General features: G+C 42.8%; 1 protein-coding gene across 2 annotated transcripts in view; it reads left to right on the forward strand.

The window, feature by feature from the left end:
• The first annotated feature begins 5,654 nt into the window (after positions 1–5,654).
• Positions 5,655–18,439, forward strand: part of METTL9 (methyltransferase 9, His-X-His N1(pi)-histidine) — a 44,759-nt gene continuing 31,974 nt past the window's right edge. For both annotated transcript variants that reach the window (XM_007449973.1, XM_007449974.1), the window contains exons 1-2: positions 5,655–5,822; positions 17,137–17,327. In XM_007449973.1, coding sequence (XP_007450035.1) covers positions 5,655–5,822; positions 17,137–17,327 — 359 coding nt within the window. The remainder of the gene's footprint in view (positions 5,823–17,136; positions 17,328–18,439) is intronic.

Genomic DNA, 18,439 nt, shown 5'->3' on the forward strand with positions numbered 1-18,439 from the left:
TTCCCCTGGATTTAATGATTCATGCACACAGTAAGTTTAAGGAAGATCCCAGGCTAAGTTGCAAAACAAACTCACATTAGTTGTGGCTATTAAAAAATCGATCACAGTTTTCAGCAGAGAAGGGAGTTAATTCTGTCTGATTTTCAGGTTGATTGATTGCTCAAGTATTCTCTTTCATAAAAGTACTCTTCCTCATTTTCAGACCAGTTTGTGGTTGTGCAAAGATAAAATAGTGGTCTTCTCTCATGCCAGCAGAGATGTGGTTCTGTGGTATGTTATACACACTATTTAAGATACTTATGTTTATGTACACACGTACATGCTTTGTCTACCATAAAATATTTAGATTTTAAGTGTTAAAAGCTTTGTCATCGTACTGTGCAATTTTTTTCATGTACTTCATATAAACCATACGTTTGAAAGTTGTGGAGTCACAAAATAAGAAGGCTTTATAGTTTCAAAATAAGTATATGAAAACACAGTGCCATGAAGTTACATGGTGAGCTGGGGTGGAGAGGAAGCAGCCATTCACAGGACCAAACCCACATACATGCAGGAGACAGCAATTAAGAGGCCAAGGATAGGGATGTTTTGAAAATATACTTAAAACAAGATGAAAGATCTTGGACCTTTGAAAATGCCCTAGAAAGTGAATGAAAACAACAGCCTTCTCTTTTATCAGAGCTCTGACTCAGACCTGCTACTAGGAAGACCTTGAAATATAGAATATATGTATAGAAATATACATTAAAAAACCATATATTCCTTTAAGTGGATCAAACTATTATATGTGCAAATTTCTTTTAGAGATCCTAGAAGCAGTTGCGTACATGGACAACATAAGTACATAGGTGGCCCACCGTGATTCCTCACAGCCCAGAAGGCTCTCAGGGGTGCCCCATATTTTCTCCCATAATTACTGGGTGCACCTGTAGTCCAGAGGAACTTGGGCAACTTGGAAGCTCTCAAGCTTAGCAAGGAGATCTCAAAATGAGGCCCACAAAGCAACACTTCCTCAGGACAGCTTTTCCTGAACCGCCCCCCTGCCCCCGCCCCCCACTGAGGTCAGGTCTCTGCTGTGAATTCTCCTAACAATGTACACTTCTTTTCTAGCACTCAGCAAACTGTAATTAACTATTCATTTTGTGACTACTTGGACAGGTCTGCCTCCCTACTAAACAGTAAGCTCTATGAGGGCAAGTCATTGTGTAAGTCATTGTGCTTTCCTCTCCATTTAGTCCAGGGCCTGATGTCTTGCATGTACTCAATAAATCTTTATTGACTACGTGACAGTGGTAGTTCTTTGTCTTTCCAATATTATTCCTGACATAAATTGAAACAGGTATGAGATTGCCACGGGAGGGAAGCTGTGGGGTTCAGAAGGTTCTAAGCAGGTGAAATGCTGTGGCTGGCCCAGAGGTATGCAAATGAGCCAGCCAGGAAGAGTTTCATACATCAGAGATGGAAAGGTTTTCCTACTAAGAAGACAGGAATCTCTGACAAGTACATAAACTTGAATTTGCTGCCTGATTTTGTGATTCTAGTTTGAATGTTATGTAAATAGTTTTGTGTTTCATGTTCCTTTTAGCCACTTTCATTCTCACTTCCTAGTTCAAAGTCTCAGGAAGGGGTGTGGGAATAGACAGACACATTATGAGGAGGAGCTATAATCGTGGGCTTTAAGGGAATGTCTTATGGAGGTTAGCTTTGCAGAGACCAGTCGCATTAGGAATGAGCATCGTTATGACAATCTTGGTTGAGTTTTTACAGTTTATGAAGCTTTCAGATCATCTGATTCTCACAGACATATTGTGAACTAAGCGACTCAGAATCGTGGCCCACAGTTTATAGATGAGAAGAGGGAGGTTCAGAAGAGGTTGAGTTATCCAAGTTACAGTGAAAGCAAGAGCAAATTAACATTTTTTGAGAACTTACTATGTGTTGAGGCACTATGCTAAGCCCTCTATATTTAGAATATACAATTTAATCCGCACCACATCCCCATGATGTGATATGTAACCATTATTATTACCTCCGTTTTACAGATGAGGAGACCAAGACCTAGAGAGGTCAAGTTGTTTGCCTCAAATTGCAAAATCAAGAAATGTAGAACCAGGCTTCAAACCCAGGTGGTCTCTTTTAGAGCTCAGAGGATAAACCACTATGCTAATGAGTAGCATTAGGAGATTTCCAGTAGAGTATATTGTGTTATTTGTATTTGCTAACCAGGTCTTAAGACTCTTGGTTCAATTCTACTTTATGCTGCCATTTTTATTTTTTGCGGTACGCGGGCCTCTCACTGCTGTGGCCTCTCCCGTCGCGGAACACAGGCTCCGGATGTGCAGGCTCAGCGGCTATGGCTCACGGGCCTAGCCGCTCTGCGGCATGTGGGATCTTCCCGGACTGGGGCACGAACCCGTGTCCCCTGCATCAGCAGGCGGACTCTCAACCACTGAGCCACCAGGGAAGCCCCTGCCATTATTATTATTTTTTTAAACCTGTTTGCAGTTTCACCTTAGCTTAGACTTTATCAGTGACCATAGTGATGTCATTGCATATGCCTGAGATTATATCAACCAAGTTCAGATAAAAATCCCTTCCTTACATTTACTAATTAAAAATAATTGTTGAATATATTTACTAATTTTATTTTTTAGAGGTGCTCATTGCTTAATAACCACAAGGAACATCTATTGAATACACTGGGAAAAACTTGCACCTTTCTCTGACACTCTACAAAATATTAAGAAGCATAAAAAGAATCTAAGTCCGTGAAAATATGTGATTATATGAGTTCTTTTTAGTCCATTACCTCTTCAAAGAGATGACAATGAACAACAGTGATGGCACATTCTGTGTCCTCTACAGATCCAGCTCTCTCTCTATATAGGTTCTCTTTGTAATTGAAAAGAGAACATGACAGTGTCGTAATTTGTAGCTGATAAGAACAATTACAACAAAAAGTGCCCTGCCTAGAGTTCTAGATAGGAAAGTGATCCATCCAGTCAAGATTTTAGGCCTGTGCACAGAGCTGTGACCCAAGCTACACACCTGAGCCCTGGTCAGGAGGGCCACTGAGCAGAGCCCAGCTTTTGAATATCACTGCATTTCAAAGCCACATTAGAAAGAATACTGGCTGCTATTTGGCTTTTTGTGTTATCTGTGCCTCTTCCCCTCTCCGTGATGGATAACTGAGGTTTTAATATACAGTAGTGACATTCTAGTAGATGAAGGAAGGGGGCAGTCCCCAAGGGCAATCTGAACTTCTGCTTAGTATATTTACTCTTGCTGTTTTCCTTCCTCCTCATTTGTAATTCAGGAGGCTCTCTGAGAAGAGAGAGACAGCAAGGCTTCTTAGATGGATCAAAGGACGACAAGCTGGGATACCGGGTTCTATGAAAAGGTCTGCTATTGAATTTGTTCTGCTACCTTTAGGCACATCATTTGTTCACGCTGTGCTTTGGTTTCTTCCTGTGCTTGCTAAGAGTAAATAACATGTACTTGAATATTTTGTGATGATTATGGAGTATTTTAAATGCGTGAGTGATTTATTTTTCCAGGCTCAGGTCTAAAGTGAAAGTCTGCTCCTTTGAGATGCTAGGCTTCGTGGTGGTCAACTGACCCCAAATCCTTTAGATGACAGCAGCCACCTAGTTGCTTCTTCTCAGCTCATCAGGCTTACTCTATAGTTGCCCGGCTTATCTTTTGGTCTCCTTTGTTTGCAGAAATGAAATATGTAATTTTATATGTTCATGCCGCTTTTACACTCCCCCACCCCACTCACCCCCTCTAAAAAGATGAAGGCTTTCTTTGGCACAGAGCTGCTTTATCTGTGACACTGATCCCAAGAGACAGTGGAGAGAGGTGACATGGCAAACAAACTGAATTATCTGAGCTTGTTACTATAGTTCCTTTTTGATGATTTGGGTCAGGACCACTAGAGGTTTGAAGTAGATTTAGTATGGTGCAGGCTCTTTGGGGTTTGGCAGGAAGCAGTCAGGGAATATACTGGAAAGAGAACACAAAGTACCCTTCCCCTTTCCCTCCCTGCCTTTTTGTTTGTTTGTTATAGCCTGTGTTACATTAGGCAACAAGATGCCCCTGTTAGGGAAAGGTGCCAAGCTGAGAATCTTAGAAGCTAATAAAAATGTCTGTGGATAAGCAATGGTTTTGTTCCTCAGCAGTGGATCACCACGACACTATTAAATAACAGTCTCTGAAGTGCACTAATGGAGTTAACGGAAAGGTTTCTTTTGTTTTGAACTAAAATACAGTGTATTACATTATTTCTAGTGAAGTTAAAAGCAGTTTCTAAACAAGCCTAGGAAGGTGTGAAGCTAGAGGACCCATGAAATATGTTACTCCTTAGTTGTAGCTTTGGTGGCAGCAGGAAGAACTTCAGACACAGGAACACAGTGTAACCTTTCAGTTTTGAAACGCTGCTAGGTCTTCCGGTTCTATAAATGATCAAAGAAACATTTGGGTAAATACTGCTCCCAAATCTTACTTGGCTTTAAGAGTGCTGGGTCCAACTTCCGTTTGTTAGTTCAAGGAAACAAGCAGCCAGGGACTCTAATTTGGGGTCTTCATTCTTGGACAGGGTCATCAACACACCAAAACATTACTTGCAGGTGCCCTAGCTGCAGCAACTGCCAACAAAGGCAGAGCTTTCACCGATACCTCTTAGAAACAGGGAGCCAGCAACCTGCCAGGCTTGGGGAACTGGGCGGGGAGGTGGGAAGGGGTTGGTGGTAACTTTTCCCCCCTAGATTCCTGTCCGCTTTGCAGCTCCTGTGAAGCAGGGTGGAGGTCCTTGGGGTGGGGGTCTGGCTGGTCGGCTCTAAATGTAAATAGGAAGCCACGCAGCTCAGCAAGTAACAGTTAAGAAATGGCAGTCTCCATCTCTGGCAAGGACTTGGTCCAAGTGTCCGAAGGTACGAAAGGGATGAGGGTCACCCCCGGGTCAATCTGCACAACCTGGTGAAAGTCCCTCCGGGGGGCGTGAATGAGGGGCCCAGAGGCAAAGACTAAGGCGAGGAAAGAGCAGATGAACCGCGGACACTACCTTGGAGGGACGGGGAGGCTTCAGGTACCGCCTTGGAAATTATCTCCCCTGGCCCAAAAGTCTTAAAATCGTTTCCACCAGGATAAGGAGCCGCGACCAAACGGGAGGCGGGGACGCGCGCCACGCGGATGCACGCTCCCTTTGTCCCACCTCCTGGCCGGCCCGCTCATTGGGAGGAGGCAGGGCGCTTCGGAGAGAACGCGCCGCGGCCGTGCGCATGTGCTCCGGGTGGAAACTGGGGCCGGCGGCGGCGGCGTTCCGGGGACGGAGAGGACGGGGGAGGCGGGAAGGCTGCGCGCCGCCCGCTCCTCCCCACCCCCCGCCTCTGCCCTGAAGGGGCTGGATGGGCGTTTGGCGCCATGGCTCGATCCTGGGCGGCGGCGGCTGGAGGTGGCAGCGTGTCCTCCTCCCTGCCCCGGTACCGGTGGTGACCGGAGCGAGTGGCCGCGGCCCCCGATGAGACTGCTCGCGGGCTGGCTGTCTGATCCCGGCGTCCTTGTGGCTGGCGCGGAGGATGTGGACCCTGAGGAGCCCGCTCACCCGCTCCCTGTACGTGAACATGACGAGCGGACCGGGGCGGGCTGGCGGGATGAGACTGCTCGCGGGCTGGCTGTGTCTGAGCCTGGCGTCCGTGTGGCTGGCGCAGAGGATGTGGACCCTGCGGAGCCCGCTCACCCGCTCCCTGTACGTGAACATGACGAGCGGCCCCGGCGGGCCGGCGGCGGCCGCCGCGGGCGGCAGGAAGGAGAACCACCAGGTACTGGGCCGAACCCGGGCCCCGCGGGGCGGGGCCGTGGCGGCCGACCTTCCCGCGCTCAGCCTGGCTATTGTGCGGGGCGTCGCGGCAAGAGGCCCCCCCCCGGGCCTCGCCCCGCCGCCCCGGCCTCTCACAAAGTTTCCCCCCGTCTTCCCGGCCGGGCGCTCGGTCCCGGCCCGGCTACTCCTTTTGTTCCGCGGCGCGGGCTAAGGACGGCCTCCCCTATCCCTTCCTGGCCCCGGCGTGGGCGGCCCGGAGCCCCGCATTGTTCCTGGGTCCCCGGCGGTGATTGCAAGCGCTCGGCCACCTCGGCGTCCGCTCCTGGCGGCGGGACGGAGGAACTTTGGGGTCGGCGCTTGGCGACTGGGACCCATCTGACACCGGGGCCTGAGAGCTAGATGATCGGACCAAACCCATTACCCCGGACAACCTTCATCAGCCCCGAGAATCACACCGAAAAGCCGGTGCCTCTTTTTGCCTGGTTGAATTTCTGAACGTACAAAAGGTCATAAAGAAATTTAACCGTGCTTCGTGAGCCATTTAACTCTCTGGGCTCGTTCCGGTGACATTTTCCCTAAGCACTTAAAAATCTGTTTGACAGGTCGTCACTCCCATCCTATCGAACCTTCCCCTGCAACTAAAGAGAGATCGTCTTTAAACTTTGATTTTGGTATCTGACTGCAGAGATGTGATAATAAGAAAGATGATGTAAGCTACTACTGGAAGCGTTATTAGAACTGGGCAGGAGTGAATTCTTTAAAAAGTTGTAGTTGTGCACTGTGAACGATGGCGGTGTGGCTCGTTGGGTAGTCTTTTCATTAGCTTAGTTTCGTGCCACTTAAATATGTGCATTTGTAGTATTAAGAGTGAGATGTTTCATATTTGACCGTAATGTAGTTGGAGGTTAACATGACGTTTATTGCAAGGAGGCTTTTGAACTCTGCAAGAGTGTTCATTTATAATAGCTAGCATTTATAGTACATTTTGCCTTCCCAGAGAGCAGTAGCTAATTACTTCCCATCTTGGCTCATAATTGTCATAGTTTTCTCATTTTCCTATGTTATTTTTCTTGTTATGCCAGGTGTTCAGAGTTTACACCGAAGTTGATTTCATGTGTTCTAATGAAACTAAAGAATTATCTAAGGAGATAAAGCTATTCATTCAGAGAAGTAGAATTTAGTTTTTATTTAAGAAATATTTATAGTGGCCTTTTTCTATTTTTAAAGGAAATCATAAATTTCCATAAAAATTTTTTTAATTTATAATCCCACAGCTATTGTACTTTGTTAGGTAATCACTCCTATGATATTGTTAGGAGTGCACATAAAGTTAGTAGGTGATCTTAACTTGTAAAACCACGTTGTTTGCTACAGATTGATCAGTCATTTTTAGAGTTGTACTGTAGTGATAATGTAGTTACCAAAATGTCATATATCTGTAAGGAACATGGATAATGGTGTAAAACAATGAATAGAAATGTCATTTTTAACAGTTGGTAGAAATAAGTTTCTGGGTAGGATAAAAAGGAGGCTTATTTCCATTGACATGGAATTATGGTAGAGTCTCTTGGCTGTAGGTGTTTATTACAGCACTTGTGATTACCTCTACTGCAGTACACTTGATGTTTTCAGTGCTCATAAAAGAAATAGACATATTATAAAACTGAAAAACTGTTTAAGTAACTTGATTTTTATGGGGCCTAGGTAGAATTATAGCTGTAGACATAGCCTCAGAATATGTCCTAACAAGATGTCTCTGAATGTCTTCTAATTGTGTACCTTTATCAAGTTGAATCTGCCAGGTTCTAAGGAAAAGTAATACCTCATTTACTTCATTAGGCTTCTGAGATACTAAAGTATGTGTGTACATGTGTACATGTGTGTGTTCTAACCAGTTGCACCTGACAGCTTGGCAGCTAATTTCTCTGAAGACTAATCTGGTGGTTTCTGAATATTAGGTGGGCAGGGGGAGATTGGCTCTTTTCCTTAGAACAATCAATCCAGACATTATTTTGAGTTGATACATGCACATTATGAAAATATTGTCCATGAATAAAGATTAAAGTGAACAAAAGAAACATGTATAGAAACCACAGTGAAATAGGAGACTGTTCTCTCTGCAACGTGGCTGAGTTGATGATTTGTTATCTGCTTTATATTTCAGGATCCTGGGTTTGCCTTATAAACTTAGTTGCTTGTGAAGTAACTTAACCCTAAACGCTTTTCCTCCCTTCAAATTAATAGTTCATACTGGGTCTTCTGGTGTTCATTTGGGTATGTGGCTTCCATAGCCAGCCACATCTGGTTCTTTTGCAGTTGCATGAAAGTGGGGTTATGGATTTGATTGAACCATACTTAGCACAAGTTTTCCTTATGGTTATTATTATTTTTTTTAAGTTTTATTTTTTTTTAATTTTATTTATTTTTTTTTGTGGTATGCGGGCCTCTCACTGTTTTGGCCTCTCCAGTTGCGGAGCACAGGCTCTGGACGCGCAGGCTCAGTGGCCATGGCTCACGGGATCTTCCCGGACCGGGGCACGAACCCATGTCCCCTGCATCGGCAGGCGGATTCTCAACCACTGCACTACCAGGGAAGCCCTCCTTATGGTTATTTTGATTAAGAAGTTATGGTGGTAGAATCTGTGTTTAAGAGAGACCTTGGGCAATGTTTGTTCTTTAAAAATAGCTATTTAGTTACTATAGCCTTGAGAGGCAAGGCTTCTTTGAGCTAAAGCAGCTCTAAAACTATAGTCGCAGCACCATTTTAATAAGTCGGTTTGGTGTGCTAGCTTCAAAACTGGGATTTATGTTTCACTTTGGGAAATTGAGAAGCAAGGGAGGGCTTCTCTCAGAGCCGGGATGGATATGGCTTGCATGCCAAATTGGGCTCACCGACTTTTTTTACAGACTGTGAAGTAAGAGTAGTTTTATACTTTTAAATGGTTGCAAAAAATATATAATCCTTTGTAATATGTGAAAATCTTTTTACATTAAATTCAAATTTCAGTATCCACAAATAAAGTTGTGTTAGGACAGAGCCACCAAATTTGTCTACCTGTCATCTGTGAGAGCTTCCAGATACAATGGCACAGTTGCATGGTTGCTACTTTGTGACCTGCAAGCCTAGAATATTTACTCTCTGGCCCTTTACAGAAAAAAGAGTTTCCTCCAGAGAAAATTTCCAGCTTCCTTAATCAGCAGCACATTCTTTTTTTTTAAGCAGCACATTCTTAATCACAGATTGCAAGGTGGGTAGTTTGACTTACTGGGAAGAAATTGAGGCAGACAGTGAGAAACTAGATATGTGACTTTTCAATATTGGCTGACCCGGAACTTACAAAGAAGATAACAGCAACAAAAACTTTGGATCTAGTCTTTTTGAGGCATTGCACCTAGTACTTAAAGTTAATGCAACTATTAAAGAGCTATTGAAACTCTTAAAGGACTCTTAGGCCCCACTAACTAGGTTCTTGATAATAACAGTTATTCAGCAGCTTCTCAATTGATGGAGTGAAAAAAGGATTTTTATCGAACTCCCTAGAGCCAGGCCAGGACTATTTCTGCAGGTGACATACTGCAAGGTTTTTTTTAAAAGCACAGATAACATTATCTGGAGTTAATAAGGTGTGACATAAAATTGCAAATATGTGTATATCTGACATTTTATTTTTTCACCTTCTTATATAAACTTGAACTGTGCTTTGCCATAAGCAGTGGTGGATTTAAGATAGACTTGAAATGATTTGGATTTTTTTCCAAATGAAAAAACACTTGGACATCACAGCCAAAGATCAAAGGTTATGCTAAAGGACAGATTCTGTCTGCTGCCCCTCACTCCCCAGTTACCTTATGGAGGTGGACCCAAGTCAGGCATGAGTTATCAGTGCTCAGAGGGGTCAGTCAGCTAGCCAGACAGACACTGATGGATAGGTTTGTGTCCTCCTCTGAGCTGCCTTTGAAAGTCTGGAGGCCTTTGCAGCCGAATACCAAAGAGATTTTGAAAAGGGTTTCTTTCCTTCCTTATAACCTGTGTTGAAACCCTAAACAAGTGTTTGCTTCAGTTTTACAGAACACGGGGATGCTCTGTTCTTCTGGATATACCAGAGGCCTTTATGTTCCCCTCTGAAGGTGCCCTAGGGGACCCAGGTACTTCCAGTAAAAGAGTTTTTTAGACCCTTTGAAGCATTGTTAAAATCTTAGGATTGTAAAATACAGTGAGTGAGTATTTGAAATAAAGATGGCCAGTAATTTATTCATTACATCAGAGCTGAAGCAATTTAATCTAATCTGTATAAGTTGTTTCCCTCCTTGGACGTGAAGGTGCCTTGTTACTCTGCACTTTGAAATCTCGCATAAAGAGGTTGTTGGTTTAGGTTTGTGTCATTTGTAGAAAAAGAATGAATGATTTGAATATCTCCTCCTAAGATGTACTTATACACAAGGTGTCAATGATTAAATGTCTGGACTGACATGATTGCATTGTAGAACTGAGAATGTGATTTTTGAATCCTTAGCTGTCAAGGTCAATGTCGTCAGGCTTGGTCTTACCACCTGCTGTAGTAGAAAAGATTCTGCTGGGCCCCGTCAGTGGAGCCTTTCTGGTTGTTTTTAGTGGTACTGAATATCTCAGGTCTTTGCTTACTCATTTCTTTTGAGAATGGCTGGGTGCCCAGTCCTACAGTGTGGTTTTTGGGCATTCCCTTGAACTTCAGTTCTCTGACTGGCTTTTGTGGACCTTGGACAGGAAGGGAAAGAAAATCAAGTTATTTTGCTTCTATTAAGTGTCAGGTACTTTAAATATATTATCCTCTCTAATCCTCATGACAACTCTTGGATGTGGTATATCCCCATTTTACAGACAGAAGATTGAGGCTGAGCAATGAAACTTGCCCAAGAGCACAGTTAATAGATGGCAGAGTTGGATTTTGAAACCCCGCTCTGTCTGGTTTCAAGGCCCAGGTTTTTCCCACTGTTTCATGGTGTCTCTCCTAGGAATCCTTGTTGTCTGAGGGGCTGTGAAAGTAGACTGCCTTCTTAATGGCAGACTGTCTCCGTTCTAGTGGACGTCTGTGTAGACATTGAAATTATGTAGCTGTGTGCAAAAACCAAGTTGTTCTTGCAGTTTGTGAGTTAGATAAAGATGGGACAAGTGCTTGAAGTTCTGGCTTTCATCCAGTTTGTGCATGCTTAGGTCAAGTTTAACATTGAAAAAAAAAAATCTTACCTGTGGTGTCTTTCTTGTGACACGAGCCAATTCTCTGACACTAACTAGGTGTTCTACAATTCACTCCTGTTTGATACTACCCGGGGTTAACAGCCCAGAGACTTAAGGGCTCCTTCCTGCAAGACTGCCCTCACTTCACATGCCAGCTACAAGTTGAGGGTCCACAGTCTACCCATGCTTCTGTCGGACTTGTTTATAAACTCTGTGGTTTCCACAACCCCCATCAGGTTAGATAACTTGCTGAAATGACTCACAGAGCTTAGGTTTATTATAGAGGATACAACTCAGGAACAGCCAAGTGGAACAGATGCATAGGGCAAGGGGTTGGGGGTTGGAGAGGGTGGCACAGAGCCTCCGTGCCCTGTCCAGGTAAGCCACCCTCCCAGCATATCATTGTGTTCAGCCACCTGGAAGCACCCAGAACCCTGTCTTTTAGGAGTTTTATGGAGGTTTCATTACCAAGGCATGAGTGATGAAATCTTTGGCCTTTGGTGATTGAACTCCATCTCTAGCTTCTCTCCCCTCCCTGGATGTGAGTGCTGGGGCTGAAAGTTCCACCCTGCCGTCCCGGTCATCTCGTGAGCATACAAAAGGTGTTTTATCACTCCTGAGTTTCTCTAAGGTTTTTAGGAGCTCTGTGCTGGGAACTGGCGATAAATACCAAATATTTATTTTTTATTAAAATCAGGAAGTTGGTTTTTTAAAATAACTTTCTAATTCTAATTTTACTAATGTGCTCAAGTCCTTTGTATTTTGGAAGAAAAGACTATTATATCATATACCACGTGTCTGACTAGTTGAGGAACTCAAAAAAATAATTTCAGAAAATCTTTTAACTGTATCCCTCAGTCTGATAAGCAGATATAATTTTTTTTTTTTTTGCGGTACGCGGGCCTCCCACTGTTGTGGCCTTTCCCATTGCGGAGCACAGGCTCCGGACGCACAGGCTCAGCGGCCATGGCTCACGGGCCCAGCCGCTCCGCGGCATGTGGGATCCTCCTGGACCGGGGCACGAACCCGTGTCCCCTGCATCGGCAGGCAGACTCTCAACCACTGCACCACCAGGGAAGCCCCAGATATAATTTTATAGGAAAATTGCATTTCTACTTTAAAGGAATGATTCATCAAACAAGGTTATATAAAGATAAGGAGATTTCCATGACCTTAATGAAATCTTTAAGACATGACTTAACAGTTCATTATGTTGATTAGCTGATACTCTGTCATGTCTACCTGATTTGGCTATTTATTGTTTGGCTAATTATTAGTATCTCTACAGTCTTGTTGCTAGTAGGGAGAACATTGCTATTTACTGTAACCTCTTTTAGAAGATGTTATGTTTAGTTATCACATTCTATTTCACACTTGGCATCAGCAGATGACTGCATGGCATAACTCTGGCTTGATCAGACTTTGTTATTTCAAAGATTTCCTCACTGATTTCCATTGAACAAAATTCAAGCAAACTTTAAAGGGAGATGCTAGCTCATAAGATGCTTTTTCAGACGCTGTGGTCTCCAGCTGAGGAGTACAGCCCTACGGTAGGGCTGGCACACAGTCCTTCCAATGTGAACCTTTAACAGGCATGATACTTTGTTCTTGCCTGTGCACATTTGTCTCTGTAGTCTCTGAGGAGCACACGTTCAAAGAACTCACCTGCTTGAACATGTGCAGAAGCCTACAGACAGGCCACTTAGTGAGAGCTCATTACAGCTTTTCATTTAAGCTGGGTTGTCTGGAGAGAGGTAACTCCAGGGGGACTGCCACATGGTTGCATGGGCTCCTGCACTGACTTTCTGTCAACATCTTAAGGGCAAGGTGACTACGTATTTAAGGCCTGAAGGTCCTGGCCAAGATCACGATGACATTACTTGTTTCTCTGGGTTTCTGATTTTTTCTCTCCTCTGGAATGTAAGTTCCTGGAGGTCAGTGAGTCCATCTTTAATTTTCCCTAGACCACTTTTGAGCTGGGATGGTTAGGAAATGCTAATGAAATTTTCTGGGTAAGCCCGTTTAGGGGTTCTTTAGCAGTGGTGATTTTGTACCTTCAGGGACACTTGGCAATGTCTGGGACATTTTGGGTTGTCATAACTGGAGGGTGCTACTGGCATCTGATGGGTACTGGCTAAGGATGCTGCTAAACATCCTACAGTGCACAAGGCAGCCCCCATAACAAGGATTGTCCAGCTCCAAATGTCAATAGTGCTGAGGTTGAGAAACCCTGGCCTAGTGTAATTTAGTTGCTATCTAGATTGGATTATCTTTAGACACATTTAGTCAGTCTAACTGGGCAGAATAGTTCTGCTTTCTCAGACAGATACACTGGGTAGACTGAAGCAAAGAGAAGCTTCTTTGAAAGAAACTCATAAAAAAACCACATGCACCTAGAACGGGAGCTTGAATTAGCTGGGAGTGCTCAGAAACCCCAGGCTTCCTATTTATTCAGGAGCTATAAGGTGGGAAATGAAATGTGAAGTGCTTGCCAGGTGCCTGGTACAAGGTAGGCACTCAGTGTGTTCCTTCATTGCTTGCTCTGCTAATGCAGTTTTGTGGTGGGTGGGTAGCTTAACCACTATTTACAGAATTGGGTTTAAGCAAGGCCTTGCAAAAACCTTGAAGTTTTAGAAATTGATAAAACCCAGTGACACCTGTCTCCATGGTTATCCTTGTGGTCTCTCCAGGATTTTACTAGAAACTCTAAATTTTATCTGTTAGACTGCCTGTGATTTTTAACAATAATTGTTAAACAGATGAACATTTATTGTTCATCCATATCTGTGCCAGTCACTGAAGTCAGTCATTGTCCCTGACCTTTTATGGAGCTTTCTGTCTACCTGGGAAGATAGACACTGGACATGCAATTATATACAGGTATTCAGTTCAGTGGTTGTAAATGTTACTGAGGAGACTTGGGAGATGTGAGAGAGTATTAGAACAGGGGATCCATCCTAGTCTGGAAGTTCAAGGGAAACTTACTTGAAGAAATATTTAGGCTTAGGTCAGTTGGGGTGGTGGGAAATGTAGGAGACAGCAAATACCATGCGAAACAGCCTTGGGAAAGGAGCCTTCCAGTAAAAGAAAGAAGGGTACAGTGTTGTGACATAGTGAGTGGCTGGGTGTTATGGATTGGTAGGGAGTGTCGTGAGGTGAGGCTGTGGACACAGAATGGACAAATCCTGTAGGGCCTTGTAAGCCATATTAAGTATTTTGGATATTAAGACTTCTCTGAAGCAGGGTATTGACATGATTAGGTTTGCATTTGAAATTTGCATTTTTAAAGAGATACGCTTGACCACTTAAGTTTTCTAACCATTTTTAGTTTCTGGAAGATCAAAATGCCACCTACATTTAGATGTGTATTTTTTTTTTTTAAATAACAGCTTTATCCAGATATAATTCATGACCATAAAATTCATGTTTTTAAATTGTACAATTCAGTGCTTATTAGTATAGTCACAAAGGTGTACAACCATCCTCACTTTCTAATTTTAGAACACTTTCATCACTCGATAAAGAAACCCCATATTCATTAGCAGACACTCCCCATTGCCTCCTCTCCCCAAATCCTTGGTAACCATGATCTACTTTCTACTTTCTGTCTCTGGACCTGCCTATTCTGGACAATTCATGTAAATGAAGTCATGTAATTTGTGGCCTTTTGTGACTGGCTTATTTCACTTAGCATAATATTCATAGTTCATGTTGTCTCATGAATCAGTACCTCATTCCTTTTTATGGCTGAAATAATATTCTGTTGTATGGATCAATCACATGTTGTTTATCCATTCATCAGTTGATGGACATTGGGGTTGTTTCCACTTTTTGGTAGTTATGAATAATGCTGCTATGGAGTTGACATTAGTATCATACAAATGGTCAGGAGGAACATGGAATTCAACCTTCATCTTTAAAGAGAAGGGCATTACTCCTTTTTATTCTGTAGCACATTCTTTTCAGTAAGCATTTTCTTTTCTGAAAGATTTGTATGGCAGTAAAGGTTCAACCACATGTGTTAATGTGTTAATGTTGATGAATTGAGAGAAATGCTGTTAAAAACTTGAGTTTTGGGGAGCACTTGAAAGCATTATTTGCAGTTAATGGTGCCAATTCTTGCTTAGTTCTGGAAGTCAGAGTCTGTTATTGTTCTGGTTGTCCATTTACAAGTGGATGCCCAAGAATTCTTAGCTCCTCTGTTCCACTTGAATGACTTCTTGTCCACGTTAATAGAATGTACCTGATTGCCTATTACCAAGGTGATGGCTTTCATCTTGATTAGTCATTTCAGAAAATTAAGAGAAAATAAAAGTTAGAATGGCCTCAGTATTACAGAGTTCAGAATGTGAACCAGGAGGTCAGGCATATAATAAAAAATGGTTTATGACCTGCAGTGGGGCATAACTTCAGGCACAATGAGTGTTAAGAATTAGTTAATGATTCAGCATGAACGCTTTCAGACCAAGGAAAAAAGTGTAGGCAGTGAATATGAGTGAATGTAAGAGCTTCAAAGCTTATGTAGAGTGGGAAAAATAAAAATAGTATCAAGCTGAAGCTTGATAAAGCTTGTTTTGGTAAAAGTGTTTAATGGTAAATTAACACAAATCAGTCAACAATTGGAAAGATTTGGTTTATCAAGTCAGGGCACAGAGTTTGTAAAAAGATTAGTTAATCTTTGAAATCTTGATGTGCCTGTCTGCTTCTTTGTATTGGTTTATAACTGGTTCCTTTCAATGTTAGTGTCGGGAATATTACCCAACATTTCATTCAATATTTAGCAAACTTAGGATGACTGTAAAATTGGTCCATTGGTTGTGCAAGCAGTTACAGGACACCTACTGCTGACGAATGGTCGTATTTGTCAGGGGGAAGCAGGTTACTTTTGGCTACTCATTGGGAGAAATTGATTGTTTCTTAGTGGATAACAGATTAATAGTAACTGGTCTACTCTGCAGTTTCATCATGGTACTTAATGGACTTGCTTTTATTTATCAGGCCATGTCAGAGGACTTTATCTCATTGCTATTATTATTACAGTAGTCTCATGTGTCTGGTCCTATATTGAGGATTGGCCTGCATTAACTTGCTTAATCCTCTAAATAACCTACCAGGATAGATAGAAACCAGTGACATCTCTAGTCTACAGATGAATTTACAGAGGCTCAGAGATTAAGTGACTTGTGTGAGCTCATACACAGGAATGGCTGAGCCAGGACTTGATGATGAGCTCACTCTAAAGCTGCTGCGCCCTACAGGCTGCTTACCCCCTTCTCTGGTATACTAATGCTAAATGAAAATGGGACACATTTATTACGGAAGATTACATTTCATCCACAGTTGAGGTTCTTGAATTTTGTTCTAAAAGGGTGTTTTGGTTAGAGCCTCTTCCTAGAAATCTGGTTCTTAGAATGTTATTACTTTGTCTTCTCATTGGTTGCATGTGACCTTAAGTAACTTCTTAATCTTTCTCAAGCGTACTTGGCTCCTGTCTATTAGAATGTTATATGACCTGGTAAAGCACACCTCAGTGTTCCTAAAGGTCCCTATTTAGCCCACAAGAAGAAGCGCCGCTTAATCTGGTCACTGGAATATTAAATTCTGCTGCTTACTCTGCTTACTTGATTTGTCTGGTGGTTTCGAGTTAAATCATTGCATGGGGTGACTGTTTTCTTATCTAAAAACAAGGTTAATGTTGGTAGTTATTGCCTTATGTTGAATCTCAGTGAAGGAGAGGCCAACAGTTTTCCTAATCTTGGGGTACAGGGGGATATAGTGACAGAGTTTTGGGCCAGGAGTCAGAGCACTTGGACGGTGGCCTGGCTCTGTCACTTACTGAGCTGCATGACTCGGAAGGCTCTTCACCCTTCCCCCACTCTCTACATACCCTGAAGGTAATGAGAATTAAACCAGAAATTATGTATGAGGAAATACTTTACACCTTATAGGTCATATAAGAGATGATGATTATTCTTAAAGTGCCATGAGATTATAACATTTGGAAATCTTAGATTTAATTTAGTCTTCTATTTTTTGTTTTTGGACTTCTTAGATGACGCTTCAGTTGTATGTTTTCATTTTTTTTCTTCTTTCTTTTTAGTGGTATGCGTGCAACAGAGAGAAATTATGTGAATCACTGCAGGCTGTCTTTGTTCAGAGTTACCTTGATCAAGGAACACAGATCTTCTTAAACAACAGCATTGAGAAATCGGGCTGGCTATTTATCCAATTATATCACTCTTTTGTGTCATCTGTTTTTAGCCTGTTTATGTCTAGAACATCTATCAATGGGTAAGTGAATCTTGGATACTTTTTTCTTTATCCTTAGGTCTAAAAAAAGAAAAGGAAAACGAAAAGTTACCTTGTTGAGATGTTGACCACCTCTACAGCTACAACACTTCTAGTCAGAATCCTTGGCCCAGTGTCTCAGCCTCTGCAATTATGCTTTTAAAATTCACTGTAACTTGATCTTGATAAACAGCCTCATTGGTCTGTATTTCTGTGATGGGAATCACAGTGCTTCCCACTTTGATGTGCACAGGAATCACCTGGGTATCTGGTTAAAATGCAGATTCTGAGTCAGTAGGTCTGGGGTGGGACCAGAGATTTTGCATTTTTAACATGTTCCAGGTGATGCCTATGCTGATCTATTAGAGAGGAGCAAGATGGTTGGAACCAGGCCCTTAACATAGGCTGAAAAGTAAGATCTTTGCCTTAAGCACACTTCCCAGGAGCAAGTTTTTTTGGGAAGGATCTAATTCAGCCCAGCAGTGGATGGTGGCTTGTTCGAGTGAAGGGTTCTCCATCTGTTCTTTCTTTTCTTAAATATTTATTTATTTATTTGGTTGTGCTGGGTCTTAGTTGCGGCAGGCGGGCTCCTTAGTTGTGGCACGTGGGCTTCTTAGTTGTAGCATGTGGGCTCTTAGTTGCGGCATGCATGTGGGATCTAGTTCCCTGACCAGGGATCGAACCCAGGCCCCCTGCATTGGGAGTGTGGAGTCTTAACCATTGTGCCACCAGGGAAGTCCCTCCATCTATTCTTACATAATGTTTAGACTCACCAGAATTTTGTAAACATTGTGGAATTCTCTATCCCTAGAGTGGTTCTCTCATATAAGTCTATGGAAAAAGCTTTAGGAATATTTTTATCCTTTCTTGGCCAAATTTTCAGACACCGCAAAGCCTAAGAATCCAGAACTCCAAAGAGAAAAGCAGCAGGGCTCAGTGCTTGAAAAGCCTGTTGGACCACTTGAAGCCACTGGCCGGGCCCACTTTTTCTTCCCTTGAGGTTTGGAGCTAGCTTCTACTGAATGTCTGGATCCCCAGTCTATCATCTGGTCCTTAAATATGTTTTCAGGAACCATGAGCCGTTTCTCAAGATTTCTTCATTGTTTATATGAAAT

This window comes from Lipotes vexillifer, unplaced genomic scaffold, assembly GCF_000442215.2.
Source record: "Lipotes vexillifer unplaced genomic scaffold, Lipotes_vexillifer_v1.1 scaffold811, whole genome shotgun sequence".
Classification (NCBI taxonomy): domain Eukaryota; kingdom Metazoa; phylum Chordata; class Mammalia; order Artiodactyla; family Lipotidae; genus Lipotes; species Lipotes vexillifer.